Here is a 15,524-nt window from a genome sequence, read left to right on the forward strand (position 1 = left end):
ATGGACACCGCGCTGACTCATACTTTCTGCACTGACTGATACACAGACTGCCCAGCTCATTGCAATGAATGACACGCTCAGATTCACTGATTCATTGGAGTGACTGATTCTCAGACATGCTGATTTATTGCACTAACTCAGGTACTCTGAGACTGATTCCCTGCAGTGACTGATTCTCAGCCTCAGTGACTCACTACACTGACTAATTGTCAGTCAGACTGACTCGTCATAATGGTACTGGTATTCCAATAGGCTGTCTCTCCTCCCACAGGGTCACACTAAGGGCCCGTTCCTGGTGAGCGCCCCGCTCTCCACCATCATCAACTGGGAGCGCGAGTTCGAGATGTGGGCGCCCGACTTCTACGTGGTCACCTACACCGGGGACAAGGACAGCCGAGCCATCATCCGCGAGAACGAGCTGTCCTTCGACGACTCGGCCGTCAAGGGCGGGAAGAAGGCCTTCAAACTGCGGGTGAGGGGAGGGGAGAGGAGGAGAGGGGGAGCGGAGGGACAAAGAAAGAGAGCTGGGAAAATGACTGCATATAATAACACTCTTTTTTAACTTAATCAGTGTAAAACAACACTGAGGAATTTATGAAGGACCCTTCTGTCTGGGCTGAACGAACAAAGGAGAAAAACAGTAAAATGTATCTCAACAGTGTTTGTTATTTGGACATGTCTAGCCTGGATTCTTCTCTAAGTGACTATCTCTGTGTATCCACCCTCTCACCACCACATTCTCCCTACCTCCTCCTCCCTTTCTGTTGCTTTTGCTGTTCCTTTCCTGTCCAGAGGGAGGCGCCCATAAAATTCCATGTGCTCCTGACCTCCTACGAGCTGGTGACCATCGATCAGACGGCCCTCAAATCCATCGACTGGGCTTGCCTGGTGGTAGACGAGGCCCACCGCCTCAAGAACAACCAGTCAAAGGTACCTTTTGTATGAGTGTGAACATCTGTACACCTTTTTGGTGCCTTTTGTGTTATCATCAGCACATTTTGTTATCACCTGCTGTTCAGTTTCGTTGTCAGAGGCAGACACACCAGTGGCTGTGTAACAAACTGCCGACTGTCCTGTGTTGTCTTTTGGAGTTATGGCTGTTCAATGATCTTCAGCAAGTATTACAAGGGGAAACCAACTGTTGTAAAAACTCTCTGCACACAAAGGCAAATATGAATTTTGTCTTGGCAGCATATGTGATTTCTCTGATCCGGTTGATATCCAGAGTCGCACGGTCAGCAAGGCACTCACTCTGGCTGCAGGCTGAGCCCTGTAGCCTGGGTTTGAATGTCTGCAGCAGCAGAACAAATTGGCTTCATTTTACAACAGTGTGGGTAGATTTGAAGAATCAGCGTAATGTACTGATTCCAAAGAGATAAAAAGGGATAAAAAGTAAAAATATTTTTATGAATGTGGGCAGGTTGTGTATATGTGTATCTGTGTGGAACTGGTTGTGGCTTATCCCTCCCTCTCTCTCTCACTGTGTTTCTGTCTACCTGTGTGAGAGTTGCTTGGCCTTACCAGTCCATCTGTTTCTCACTCACACTGTGTACTTTTGTGGGGTGACTGTGTGTTATGCGTCCCTCTCACTTTCTCCTTTTCTGTCACTGTGTGTCTGTGTGAGTGTGACTGGGTCTTACCTTTCCCTCTCTCTCTTTCTTGCTCTCGCTCACACTATGTGTCTGTGTGACAGTGGCTGTGTGTTATGTCTCATCCTCCCTGTCTTTTCCTCTTATTCACGTTGTGTACCTGTATGAGAGTGGCTGGGTCTTACCTCTCCCTGTCTCTCCGTCTCTCTCTCTCTCTCTCTTTCTTTCTCTGCGTGTCAGTTCTTCAGGAGGCTGAATGACTACAAGATCGATCACAAGCTGCTACTGACAGGCACCCCCCTGCAGAACAACCTGGAGGAACTCTTCCACCTGCTCAACTTCCTCACACCCAACCGCTTCAAGTAGGACCTCACACAGACACACACATGGAGATGTTTATAACTCCTACACGCCATTTACATCACAGACATATGGACACATCAGTCCTACAGCAACACACATTCATAAATATACATCACTCACATGCACACCATATGTATGCCACACACATACACACACATCAGTCTCATGAGCATACCCAGGCACGCACACAAACATAAGTCACAAATGCTTTCTCCAAATGTAACTCGCACCACATAGTTTTGTATCGTAAATCATCACTACTGTACATGAATGTTTGTCATCATGGCTCTCCCTCTCCTCCGCTTCATCCTCTCCCTCTTTTCTTCCACCTCCCTATTCTCCTCTTGCCCCCTCCCCTTCTCCCCCCTCCTCCTCTCTCTCTCTCCTTGTCCCCACCCGCAGTAATCTGGAGGGCTTCCTAGAGGAGTTTGCAGACATCTCCAAGGAGGACCAGATCAAAAAGCTCCACGACCTGCTGGGGCCGCACATGCTCAGGAGGCTGAAGGCCGATGTCTTCAAGAACATGCCGGCCAAGACGGAGCTGATCGTCCGCGTGGAGCTCAGCCCCATGCAGAAGTGAGGAGCGCTGAGCAGAGACGCAGATGTTTTACACACTGACCAGATATTCAGCTCTGTGTGCTTCACACTGAAAGTCTGTGTCTGCCATTGTTGAAGCTACAAATACTCTGTTTTGCTGGCTCCTTAAGAGCATTCTTGAAGGGTCAAGATCGAGAACCAAATGGAAGGAACACAACGGCTGAATATCTGGCCATAACATAGAATGCACACAGGAGAGGCTGAGGTCCCCATTTAAAATCTGATGGAGATTTCCATGTTGTCATTAACGATTTTGAAGTGCAAGAATGTGGGGCAGAATGGGAGTGAAAGAAAATGAGGACATTGGTGCATCCATAGGTTTCCACTGGGATTTGGTGCTGGGGAATAAATACAGAGCTCTGCAATAAATATAACTTGAACGTACCTGCGCGCTGTTGACATGCTCCCAAGTGAGACTGTACTTAATTAATTATCAGGTTACTTTATAAGAGTGGAGAATTTTTTTCAACTGCAGAGTGTTTTGAGTTTCGAATGTTCAGTGTTTGGGCGACAGAGGTCTCTGTTAGACATGGACCTCTGTGGTGGATCCCTGACTAGATTCATTAATGTTTCAGAATGGGAGTGACTCAGGTTGCTCTGAAATCAGAGAGCCTGGATCTGCACCTCCAGGAGAATAGAAAGGAAGCCTCCCACCGTCCCCCTCCCAGAATGCTTTCGGCCGTTGTTTGCACTTACATGGAGGAGCACTACAGTGCAGCTGTTAACTGGAGTTTTCTTCCCTGTGTCTGTGTGTGTCTTAACAGGAAGTACTACAAGTACATCTTGACACGGAACTTTGAAGCACTCAACTCCAAGGGCGGGGGGAACCAGGTGTCCTTGCTCAACATCATGATGGACCTCAAAAAGTGCTGCAACCACCCCTACCTTTTCCCTGTGGCTGCCATGGTAACTACCCCCCCTATTTGTTTGCCATATCTAGTACCCCTGCTGAGGCCCGTGGCTGCCATGGTAACTACCCCCATGCTTGTTCACTGTAGCTTCCATGGTTACAACCATTGCCCGATCCCTGTCATGGTGTCTCCCCCCTTGTTATCCTGTTGCTGACATTGTAGCTATGTCTACCTGTTCCTGGCTATGGTGAGGGTGGAGGGATGGTGGGAAAGAAATCGTTCATGGAAAAATCCACTCGCCATGGCAGTCCTGTAGGCGGTGCTGGAGAGTTGTGCTCAGAAAATAAACACGCTGGTCTACTCTCAGTTTCCCAATCTGCATTGCGTCCAATTCACTACTGTGTGTACAAAAGGGCGGTCATTTGGTCCACCGCAGACAATGCAGTCATGATTGCTGTCACCACCAGACTAATCAGCTGGATGCCATTCAAACCTCAGCAGTCAAACCGCAGGGCTTTGCTTCAGTCCTGGCAGAGGGTGGCTGTGTATTACCCAGCCAAACAGCTGTCCTGTGGGAGCGAGAATTTGGTTGCATCACATCGTGGTGTTTTGTTGAAACAATACAAATCAAAAAAGTAAATCTAAATTGTCACTGAATGCTACATTATGAACAAACTGTGCTGTTATTAGACTGCACAAGGACAAGAGACAGTCCATGTTATTATTCTTGCAAATTAATCACAGATGACAACGTTGCTGATTTTGGTCCAGAGATTGCCTTCTGTGGTGGTACCTAGGCAGACAATGACACATTCTCTTTCTAATGCAGGTTGTGATAGAAGTCGTAATAAGGGGAAGGACTTGACAAATTGTGTATTCATATAGTTTATATCAAACCAAAGTTGTTGTAAATGAACAAATAATGTATTTGAAGAAGTACTTTAAATGAATTGCCATCAATGCCATTTACTTCAGAGGCATCCGGTTGAAAGGAAACACACATATTTCGATAACAAGCTTATCTGAAGGTCACATCACATTAGGCAGTGCTATCAGTGCAGTGCTGTTAGGAATATCCCCACCTTCAGCGGTCCTGAAAGGTTATGGACCAGAGCAGTGCAACAGTCTCTCAGAGAGCAAACTGAACACTCAAAGTCAACAAAAAAGCAAAGAGCAACCTCAAGCTTATTACTGTGATTATTCACACTCAAACCTGCAGTGTCGTGGGAAGTGGTTTCATTGTCCCCACTCTAACAGTAATACCAGTATGCTGTCCTGGTGTCCTGACGCTAACACTAGTGTGCGTTTGCCAGTGTTTTCAGTGTCCTGACGCTAACACCAGTGTGCGTTTGCCAGTGTTTTCAGTGTCCTGACGCTAACACCAGTGTGCGTTTGCCTGTGTTTTCAGTGTCCTGACGCTAACACCAGTGTGTGTTTGCCAGTGTTTTCAGTGTCCTGACGCTAACACCAGTGTGCATTTGCCTGTGTTTTCAGTGTCCTGACACTAACACCAGTGTGCGTTTGCCTGTGTTTTGCATGTGTGACCTGCAGGAGGCCCCTAAGACGCCGAGTGGGGCATATGAGGGCACTGGGCTGACCAAGGCCTCCGGAAAGCTGCTCCTGCTGCAGAAGATGCTGAGGAAGCTGAAGGAACAGGGCCATCGAGTCCTGGTCTTCTCCCAGGTAACAAGCGACACAGTCGCCAGTGGGAAAGCACTGGGTTCAGCAGAAAGTGTCAGACATACTAAGAAGAGAAAAACATATCAAGAAGTGACTGGAGGTTCTGGTAATGCACTGATACCCTGTCAGACTTACTGAGCATAATGAAGCTAAATATAGTCGTTTAGTCCACATGAAAAATGTTCACCTTGTTGTGTGTTCTAACGTTGCCACCTAGAACAGTGGGTTTAAAGTTTAAACCACAGTTTAAACAGTAGGGTTAAACTTAGCCCCTCCCCTCTTAACTGCCTCTCACCTCCCTAACTGCCCCTCCCCCTCCTGGTGACTCCTCCCCTTTTCTCCCCTCAGATGACTAAGATGCTGGACCTGCTGGAGGACTTCCTGGACTTTGAGGGCTACAAGTATGAGCGAATCGACGGGGGCATCACAGGGGCCCTGCGGCAGGAGGCCATCGACAGGTTCAACGGTAAGAGACGCAGCGTTTCCCCTCACCCTGTCCATGGGCTTATTCATAGAAGGTTTGCAACATCCAAGGGAAATCAAGTCAAGACTATGAGAAAAGGGGTATCCTCTGTTATATTAGTAACACCCTCCCCAAACTCCCTCATTCTGCCTCTTAGCTCCTGGCGCATGTCAGTTCTGTTTCCTGCTGTCAACGAGGGCTGGCGGCCTGGGCATTAATCTGGCCACTGCTGACACAGTCATCATCTTTGACTCAGACTGGAACCCACACAATGACATACAGGTACTCTTTCCGTCTGTCTGTCTGTCCATCCATCCATCTGTGTGCCTGTCAATGCAGTAAATGCTTCTTACTTTCCATGTTTATTGGGCACATTCATCTCTGTGGCTGTGGCTGATAGATATGTGCAGTTGGCTGGTTTTGAAATTCGGTGAAAATCAAGACCCGTTGGAGTTAAAAGGCAACCGTTTCATTTTGTCTCTTATCCTCTTTTGCCTCTTCCTCCACCTCTCCCTAATTCCTTCCTCTCTTTTTCTTCTCCTCCCTGCACTCCCTCCCTTGCTCCATCTCCCAGGCCTTCAGCCGCGCCCACCGCATTGGCCAGGCCAACAAGGTGATGATCTACCGCTTTGTGACGCGGGCCTCGGTGGAGGAGAGGATCACGCAGGTGGCCAAGCGCAAGATGATGCTGACCCACCTGGTGGTGCGGCCGGGGCTGGGCTCCAAGGCCGGGTCCATGACCAAACAGGAGCTGGACGACATCCTCAAGTTCGGAACCGAGGAGCTCTTCAAGGATGAGATCGAAGGTGAGGGAGAGGTAGAGGAGAGAGTGAACGGTGGGGAAGAGGAGAGTGACTTGGTAGCAGGAGGAGGAAGAGAGGAAAGGTTAGAGAGGGGAGATGGAGTAGGGGTTTGGGGGAAGAGATGGAAAAAGAGTTGGGGAGAGGCGGAGGAGAGAGAGAGGACTGATTAGGGAGAAGAGGAAGATGCTAAGAAATAGGAGCAAGAGGAAAGGTCTGGGAGAAATAGAAGGTTCAGGTTATAAGAATGGTTGGGGAGAGGTGTAGAGCAGGAGGAGTGTTGAGGGAAAGGTGTAGAGTAGGAGCAAGTGTTGGGGAAAGGTGCATGAAAGGATTTAGGGACAGGAGAGTTTAAGTTGAAGCTCAGGGATAAGACCATGCAAAAGAGAGGAGTAAGAATAAGGAGAATTATCACTGCAGTTAAATACAGGGACAGCTGCAGGGTCAATCGAAGCATGTCTATCATACACCTATAAAAGCCTTAACTCCTTTCCTTACTATATGTCGCTGTCTTCCTTTGTATCTCCACCATTCCCATTGTCATGTCCCCCACCCCCCCCCCCCCCCCCCCCGTCCATCCGTCCATCCGTCACAGCCGGGGACAATAAGGACGAGGACAGCAGCGTGATCCACTACGACAACACGGCCATCGAGAGGCTGCTGGACCGCAGCCAGGACGCCACCGATGACTCGGACATGCAGAACATGAACGAGTACCTGAGCTCCTTCAAGGTGGCCCAGTACATGGTGCGGGAGGAGGACAAGGTGAGAGAGGGAAGGGGAGAAGTAGCTCAGCGGGAGAGTCCCTGAGCCCCTGGTACATGGGGAAGGATGGAGAGAGGGAAGAAGGGATAATAGATGGAGGTCAGGAGGAAAAAGGAAGGTAAGGAGACGTGGAGCAGTGTTGACGAAGAGAGCGCTGGAAGAGGGAGGGGTATAACCCTCTTTTCAAGCAGGCACTGTATGGTGGGAAAAGCAGAGAAGGACATTAGCTGTACCCGGTGGTATTTGATATTCGTTGATGCAAGTACCTGTACATTTGCACATTCTTTGTGCTTATCAAAGCAAGCAAAACTATATATAGACTTAAAATATACTTATAAAGTTTCATATTTACAATATGGGCACATAAAATGTACTCATATTTCTTTAACATGGTGAATATACAGTTTATTTTTAAGATAAGTAGCTTTACAGTTTGTACTATTTTATCAGGCTTTGTGTTTTCAAAGGGCTTTGATGCCCCTGTACTAAATTTTGTCCTTTGTGTGCATGCGTGTGTATGTGTGTGTGTGTGTGTGTGTGTGTGTGTGTACACGTAGATTGAGGAGATCGAGAGGGAGATCATTAAGCAGGAGGAGAACGTGGACCCAGACTACTGGGAGAAGCTGCTGAGGCACCACTACGAGCAGCAGCAGGAGGACCTGGCCCGTAACCTGGGCAAGGGCAAGCGGGTCCGCAAGCAGGTCAACTACAACGACGCTGCGCAGGAGGACCAAGGTACTCACCTGAAAGAGAGGGAAACACGGAGAGAGGGAGGGAGAGAGAGAGAGACCTGAGAGAGAGAAACCTGAGAGAGAGAGAGACACACATACCTGAGAGAGAGAGACCTGAGAGAGAGAGAGAGGCACACACCTGAGAGAGAGGGAGAGACAGACACATACCTGAGACAGAGAGAGAGAGAGAGAGAAGGGGGGAGTAGGAGGGATTAGGGGACAGAAGGGAGAGAAAGAGGAATAATCGAGACAAAGAGGGCATGAGAGAGGGGGAGTGGGACAAAGAGAGGGATTGAGAGTAAGGAAGAGAAAGGGAAAGTGGAAGGCATAGAGCAATAACAGAAAAGGAGGGGAGTGGAAATGAGACAGGGAAAGGGGGAGGAGTGGGAGAAAGAGAGGGGTAGTGGATCATGAAGGGAGAGAGCGAGAAAGAACAGATGGAGAGTCATCAGGCAACAGAGATTTAGATGTATACTGTAGATAAAGAGGGGAGCGAGACAAAGAAAGAATGATCAGTTGAAAGGAGATTGAGAGGGATAGAGATATTGTATTTATATAACCACTAATCCATATGAGCTAGCAAACAGGAATGGATACAGACTGATGCAAGTCTCAGATGCAACATCCAGACAGAAAAGTACATGTAATACATCCACAGACCCCAGCTGTAGTATTTGGCCACTGCTATAGTCACAGTTTACACACATGGAGACCAAGACCACACACATAATTGGCTGTGTGGTACTACATGGTCACACTCTTTGTGGGGGGTTTAGTTAGCAATGGCTGTGAGTCTGGGAATAGCTAAGGCGCTGACAGCATCACTAGCCTGGATTTGATTGTTTCATTGTGTGTGTATGTGTTTCTCCACCATGTTTCTGATGGGAACGCATCTGAAGCCCTCAGACTCCAGCGTTCGTACCTGTGACTGCCACAGCAGCCCAGCTGGGGGTCTCTGTTTGTCTGATTGTGAATAACACACCCATTTATTTCTCTGCTAGCAGGCTGTGTGCTTCCACTGTGATGTGGTGTCCCTATCTGAGATCCCACCCTTTCATTTCGAACATGTGTTTCAGTTCAGTGTGGACTGTGTGAACTCCTCATCCATGTGACAGAAGGCCTCTGCTGATTTTGTCTTCCTGAAAGCAGGCTGTCCCGAGTCTCCCCTCTCCCAGAACCTGCCCGCACAGGGTGCCGCCCCTCTGGCTGCTGTCACTCATGTGATCACGTGTCATGTGATCTGGGCCTGCACTCTCCCACTGCCTCTCCTACATGTGCTGAAGCAGTTAGCCTCAACCCCATGTGATGGTAGACGTGTGACATCACCTGACCCGCGGTGTTCTGTGGTTAGAGCTGTTGAGGAGCCGGCGTGACTGTATGAGTCTGTGTGCTTTTTTTGTCATTGTTTTTATTTTACCCCATCAGTGCTAGGATACCACATTCAGCTAACTTTTTCCTCTGTCCAAGAATCTGACGACCCAGCCAGTGCAATCCACGTCACAGTGGGCAGACACCGGCTGGGGGAAATTAGACAGAGTTTATTTTAACAGACAAGAGTGGTACACAGCTTTACTCAGTCAAATCACTAGATGTTAGGTGACGTCATATGTTCACCATCACTTGCATTTACTACCATGTTGCCTGTAGGCTGCAACAGACCGATCAGACTCCACGTCCCTTGCACCCTTAGCCCGCCACAGTCAGCTGTCCCAGCATCCCACCTTTGGGGTCAAAGAAACTGCCATATTGCATAATCTGGGGAGCCGAGGGTGCCAGTTCACACATCAGCCAGGCCAGTGTGACAGCGCGACGGCCATTTTGTCCTGCCATCTTGGAGTCTTTCCTGTGCCGCCAGGAATCCCGGAGCAGAGCTCTCCCCCTCTCACATTGTCTTTTTTCTTTCTCCTCCCATGTTCTGTCATATTTTCCTTTCCATGTGCTGGCAGTTGTTTCCATTTGGGCTGCATTGCTGTTCTAGAACATTAAACGCAGATGGATTTTTTTTCATATGAAAATTTTTGCGCATTTTGACACAGTGGTGCGCAGCAGATGCCGTAGCTTAGCTGAGGGCAGTGTAGCCCAGGGGGCCTAGCCTATTGACGGTGCACTATGTGCTGTTTCAGACTGGCATGCTGATGTTTCAGATAACCAGTCAGAGTACTCGGTGGGCTCAGAGGAGGAAGACGAGGACTTCGACGAGAGGCCAGAGGGTGAGTCAGTGTGTGATTGCGACCGCCTGCAGGGCCGCCACCCCGCTGCTGTGATGGCCAGACCAGAGCCTCAATCCCATGAGTCAGACCTGCAGTGGACGACTTATTCTACAGTAGGAGAAAAGAGTTAGACATTTAAGATGTTCGTTGTGAGGGCAGTGTTCATTGTTAGAAAGCAGCTCACAATAAAAAGTGTGGGACATGCTTGGCTATTTCAGAGCCTGTTCACCTTCCTGAAAAAGTTAAGTGTATTGTAGGAACACATTACCAATGTAACACATTACATTTACTCTAAGACTGACAGAGCCATGTCAGACACAAAGGGGGGATTCTAGATGATGAGACCGCCTGTAAAAAGAGGGTCTGGGTGGATTGGCCGCTGGGGGCAGGTTCCAGGTGACTGACCTTGTCTCCCCTGCCTCCTACAGGTCGCAGGCAGTCACGGCGGCAGCTGAGAAACGAGAAGGACAAGCCGCTGCCACCCCTGCTGGCCAGAGTGGGGGGTAACATTGAGGTACTGTTTTTTTATCTCCATCTCTGACCATCACACAATACCATTCAGCGTTGCTGAACTTACTTCATTTTAAGGTTTTAACAACACTATGTGTAGGGTTGTGATGTGCTGTAGTGAATGTGTGAACGTGGGAAGAAGATTTTAGGTGGTGTTAATTCTGAGCTTGGGCTAATTTCTCTGTCTGTTTTACTGTCTGTCTCTCCGTCTCTCACTCCATCTTTTTTCAAGGTCCTGGGCTTTAACACTCGTCAGCGCAAGGCCTTCCTGAACGCAGTGATGCGGTGGGGCATGCCTGCCCAAGACGCCTTCTCCTGTCAGTGGCTCGTCCGGGATCTCCGGGGCAAGACAGAGAAAGAGTTCAAGTAAGGGAAAGGAGGAGGGGGATGGGGGGTGGAGGAGAGGTGTAGATGTAGAGGAGGGAGGAAGAGGTGTTCTACCCTCTGTATGTTAGGCAGAAGTGAAAACCGGTTAAGGAGTTTTAGGGAGGAGCTGTTCCGAATGGGGAGATATTCTCTCACCTTCTCACAGGTTACAGTGGTTACACAGCCAGTTTTCTTTGTGTCAGTTCAATTAAACTGAAGTTCTTTCTTGTTCTCTCGCTCTCTTTCTCCCTTCTTTTCTCCCTCTCTCTCAGGGCGTACGTCTCTCTCTTCATGCGCCATCTGTGTGAGCCGGTGGCAGACGGCTCAGAGACGTTTGCCGATGGGGTGCCGAGGGAGGGGCTCTGCCGGCAGCCAGTGCTCACCAGGATCGGGGTCATGTCCTTGGTCAAGAAGAAGGTCAGAGTTCAAAGGTCATGGGGTAGGGAATGGCAAAGATCCAGGTGATATTAGCAGGAGGATATATGGGCATTTTAAACATTTCCTTCCATTAGCTATTAGGGTTAGGGTTTGCGTAACTGACGTGTTGGAGCAGAGCTAAGATGTCATTAATGCATAAGGCATGGAATTTGTTCTGTTTGCAACAACTCAATACTGTATGATTTTCAATAAATATTCGTACTGAATATGTTTTTCAAAGACAAGTACATTGGCTAGGCAGTAAAAACAATTTGAAACACTGATTACCCTACTGAGAGTCACTAGCAAAGTGTCTCTGATATACAATTGTTGCATTATTCACAGATTAGCATACCTGCCTTTTCAGGTTTAGTGATTGGCTACTCTGCATTTTTCATCTCAGGACTTCATTTCCCATCAGCACCTTTTGGAATTTTCAGTCTTAGCATAGCTGACATTCAGTTGCACAATGTGTTTCTTGATTGTGCCTTGTGCACTGATGATGTGTGATGATGTCACACAGGTCCAGGAGTTTGAGCACATCAATGGGAAGTGGAGCATGCCAGAGTTGAAGCCAGAGATCACCATAGACTCCAAGAAATCATCCCGGGCCTCTTCCCCTGTCAAGACTGCCACTCCCACCCCTGAGCCCAGCTGCAACAACACCCCCTGTACCTCAAAACCAGGTACACTGCAGCCCCACACATGCACACATACACACACGTGCACACACACACATACACATGCAAAAGCAAACTTTCACATACAGACACACATAAACACACCTGCAAGAACAGTCTTACATATGCTCACTCAATCACAAACACATGTCAAGAGAAACATACACACATGCACGCATACACACACACACACACACACATACTCCCATAAACATATGCAGTGAAATTGTACACATCACACATCTCCAGCAGGGGGTGCTCAGGCACCTCATACACTACCCAGTACCTAAAACCATGCTTAGAGGATCCTGCTAACACATTAGCTGCTAACACATTAGCTCCTTTCTCACATCATTGCTGCAACATCGCAGCAGTGTCAGCACCTTGCTGTAATGTTACAGAAATGTTGTGAGAGCGTTCTGTATCAGGAGTGCCAGTGTCTGACCCTCTCACTGACCGGCTCTGTCTGCAGCCACCCCGTCACCCCCCGACAAACCGGAGAAAAACGGGAAGGAGGGAGAAAGGGAGGAGGGAGAGAGCCCACCAGAGCCGGAGAAAGAGAGGGAGAAAGAGAAGGAGAAGGAGAAAGAGAAGGAGGGTGGCGAAACAGCCGACACTGCTGAAGTAAGAACTGAAATCCACCTGATGTGTGGCACTGACCGCCTGGGACTGGGTGGTCACAGGGTTTAGGCCTAGAGAGGAAAACTGGAGAGCTGGAAGAGCAGATGAAACTAGACTCAGTTAACAGTGCACAAAACTTCAGTGTGGATACATTTGTCAATATGAAGTATATAACAATAACAGTGTTTAATGATTAATTCAAATGGCAAAATGGTGAAGCGCATGGTCAATGAACAAAAGAACACACATAAAATGTGTAAAATCTGTGAATTTCTTCCCTGTGGAAAAAATCAATCGATTTGAGCGAACTTATTCTTGCAATGTCCTGTTCACATTGCAGAATGTTCAGTTGAGCCTTGTTCATCAGATTTTGAAAGACCTGTTCTGTTGATTTTTTAATTGTGAATCTTTTTTGTTTAAAAAATTTGCTGTTAATCTGTATGCCATATTCATACATACCAGAGTGTAGCTACATGACAAACGTGAGTAGTCTACCCTAGAGTTCAGCCATTCACGTTTCTCTTTCCCGTCAATGACTGCGTTGTCACGGTCCAATCCCGTGTCCCTCTCTCCTCTCAGCCTCCAATCACAGCAAAGGAAGCGACGCAGGACCCGCCTCCCAGTGAAAAGGCTGAACTGGAGGAGGGAGCGGCAGCGATGGAGGAGGAGCAGAAGAGCACCACCGACGCGCCGCCAGCCCCGTCCGACGACAAGAAGGCGGAGGAGGAGAGCGCGGAGCAGGAGCCTGCCGCAGAGATAGCACAGTCCACCCCCAACACAGCGTCCCCCGCTGTCAAAGATGAGAAGCAAGGTACCCTGCCTCTTTGTGATGAAGCAGCAGAGGGCCAACAGTGTTCGCCTAAGTTTCCGTTGTAGCTGGCTTAGGTCACCTCCAGAGCAAGTCCAGAACTCCAGGTGCCACCAGGTCTTTACCAAAGTCACAGCCAAGTTAAAGTATGACAATCCACTTTCCATCTCAGGTTTGACATAGCAGGACACATACCGGGATGCCACTAGGACAAAATGGAGTCAGGCTCATGATTCAACTTAATTGTCTTTCATTTGTTTGTGGAATATCACTTGGAATGCCATTATACAACCGTCTACTTTTGTATCAGTGTCTGTGACATGTGCTTCAAAGTCACACAATGCAACTAAGTGCACGTTGCATCAGTGATGGGCGGCGACTGAACAATTCTAGAAATCTCAGTGGGTCTCCCCACTGTCACTCAAGAAAGGCAGGTGAACTGAATTCTCTGGCTGTTGTTGCAGAGGCGGAGAAGGTAGAGGAGGAGAAGACGGAGGAAGCCACTGCACCCTCAGAAACGACGGACAGCAAGGACAAGCTGGAGAGCCAGCCCTCGGAGGCCACGAAAGGTGACTCATAACATCATTCACTCTCTCTGTCCGTCACCCAGGAATCTACTCACACCGAACACTTCAATGTCTGAATGGTTATTCATTGTTATCTTTTATTTCAGACATGCTTGTCAACCCATGGTACAAGTGGACTGTTCCTGATACCAGATCACTTTAAAACCAGATTTAGCACTTAGGGCTCATCCAGTACAAACAGTTACACGAGACTCTTATATCAGATGCATCTGTTGGACATTACGGAATAAACCAGCCTCATGGGAATTCCGGAAGGCCGGTTCTGTGGTCAGTCACGGTGCATCTTACGCCGTGTCTATCTCCCAGGTGCAGAGGAAGTGAAAGGTGAAAAGGACGCTGGGAAGGATGGCAAGGGGCCGAAGGAGGAAGTCGCCAGGGGCAACGGAAAGAGCGAGCGCCCGCGCTTCATGTTCAACATCGCGGATGGGGGCTTCACGGGTGCGTGCCAGTGCAAACGCTCCCCCCCTCGCTCGGCGAGCCAGTCCCCATCCCGAGGGCTGCAGGGGAGCAGGAAACAGACAGCCAGGCCTCATCCTGGTCATTACCGTAATGTCTACTGTATAAGTGCCACCAATTTACAACCACCCCCCCCCCCCACCCACCATTGCTGAGGTAACACATTGCAACAATCAGCACTGTGCTAGATTGTAATTTGTTCCCCTTTTTTATTCTTCTATTTTAGACGAAAGGCCTCAGGCGCTGTTAGTTCTGATGTGTCTGTCGTCATTAAAAGCTGACTCACAGATACTTGCTTAGAAACCATGTGGATTGCAGTTTTTTTTCCCAGCTCTTCTTGCCTCTCTGTAATCTGCCCCCAGCATTGAATATGGTAATCCTTGTAGGAGAACATGGGGTGCCTTACTGGAATGTTCTCCTCCCTCCATTTACCTATCACCTCCTGGCGGTCCAGTGCTCGTAGGGAACTGGAGCATCTTGGGTTGTTTATAAAGTGGGACTGTGGTGATTCAGTGTATGAATAATGATAATGAGCCCTTGCATGTCTGCAGTCAGAGGTGACTCAGGGTCGTTTTATAATATTGTGTCTGCGCTCCCCGCAGAGCTGCACACGCTTTGGCAGAACGAGGAGCGGGCGGCCATCTCCTCGGGGAAGATGAACGAGATCTGGCACCGGCGGCACGACTTCTGGCTCCTCGCGGGCATCGTGCTGTATCCTTGTCGACCGTCTCCCTGTGTACATCGGCCCCTCCTACTGGCCGTCGCGGATCGCGGCAGCCTCTTCACTGGCGAGGGCCACGCACCTCTCTTAAACTTGATGTGGATTTTATTGCAGGCCTCTGTTCGGAACCCACTCTACCTTTCTGACCGTGCTACACCGTGTTTACGTTTGGGCTTGAATTGAAGTTTAGTTAATTCAGAGTGAAATTCGAAGTTTGGCCTCTCAATGTACAGACCAGTCAGAACCAGGGGAATTTATCCCCCAGACAGGGACAGAGTGAGATTTTATAAAGAGGGATGGAAGGACAAT

The 15,524-nt window shown here is 48.7% G+C and overlaps 1 protein-coding gene across 3 annotated transcripts in view; it reads left to right on the forward strand.

Moving 5' to 3' along the window:
• The window catches only part of chd3 (chromodomain helicase DNA binding protein 3), a 38,305-nt gene that overhangs the window by 9,526 nt on the left and 13,255 nt on the right, over positions 1 to 15,524 (forward strand). For 2 of the 3 annotated variants that reach the window (XM_036547567.1, XM_036547565.1), the window contains exons 15-35: positions 272 to 472; positions 793 to 930; positions 1,830 to 1,951; positions 2,355 to 2,528; positions 3,314 to 3,455; positions 4,952 to 5,083; positions 5,429 to 5,546; positions 5,701 to 5,825; positions 6,118 to 6,349; positions 6,939 to 7,108; positions 7,666 to 7,843; positions 9,963 to 10,049; positions 10,478 to 10,563; positions 10,792 to 10,925; positions 11,198 to 11,342; positions 11,866 to 12,028; positions 12,495 to 12,646; positions 13,223 to 13,454; positions 13,916 to 14,020; positions 14,345 to 14,476; positions 15,097 to 15,205. In XM_036547567.1, the coding sequence (XP_036403460.1) occupies positions 272 to 472; positions 793 to 930; positions 1,830 to 1,951; positions 2,355 to 2,528; positions 3,314 to 3,455; positions 4,952 to 5,083; positions 5,429 to 5,546; positions 5,701 to 5,825; positions 6,118 to 6,349; positions 6,939 to 7,108; positions 7,666 to 7,843; positions 9,963 to 10,049; positions 10,478 to 10,563; positions 10,792 to 10,925; positions 11,198 to 11,342; positions 11,866 to 12,028; positions 12,495 to 12,646; positions 13,223 to 13,454; positions 13,916 to 14,020; positions 14,345 to 14,476; positions 15,097 to 15,205 (3,077 nt within the window). The remainder of the gene's footprint in view (positions 1 to 271; positions 473 to 792; positions 931 to 1,829; positions 1,952 to 2,354; positions 2,529 to 3,313; positions 3,456 to 4,951; positions 5,084 to 5,428; positions 5,547 to 5,700; positions 5,826 to 6,117; positions 6,350 to 6,938; positions 7,109 to 7,665; positions 7,844 to 9,962; positions 10,050 to 10,477; positions 10,564 to 10,791; positions 10,926 to 11,197; positions 11,343 to 11,865; positions 12,029 to 12,494; positions 12,647 to 13,222; positions 13,455 to 13,915; positions 14,021 to 14,344; positions 14,477 to 15,096; positions 15,206 to 15,524) is intronic. The other variant, XM_036547566.1, reaches the window with a different exon arrangement.

The sequence above is a fragment of the Megalops cyprinoides genome, chromosome 16 (assembly GCF_013368585.1).
Source record: "Megalops cyprinoides isolate fMegCyp1 chromosome 16, fMegCyp1.pri, whole genome shotgun sequence".
NCBI classification, from domain to species: Eukaryota; Metazoa; Chordata; class Actinopteri; order Elopiformes; family Megalopidae; genus Megalops; species Megalops cyprinoides.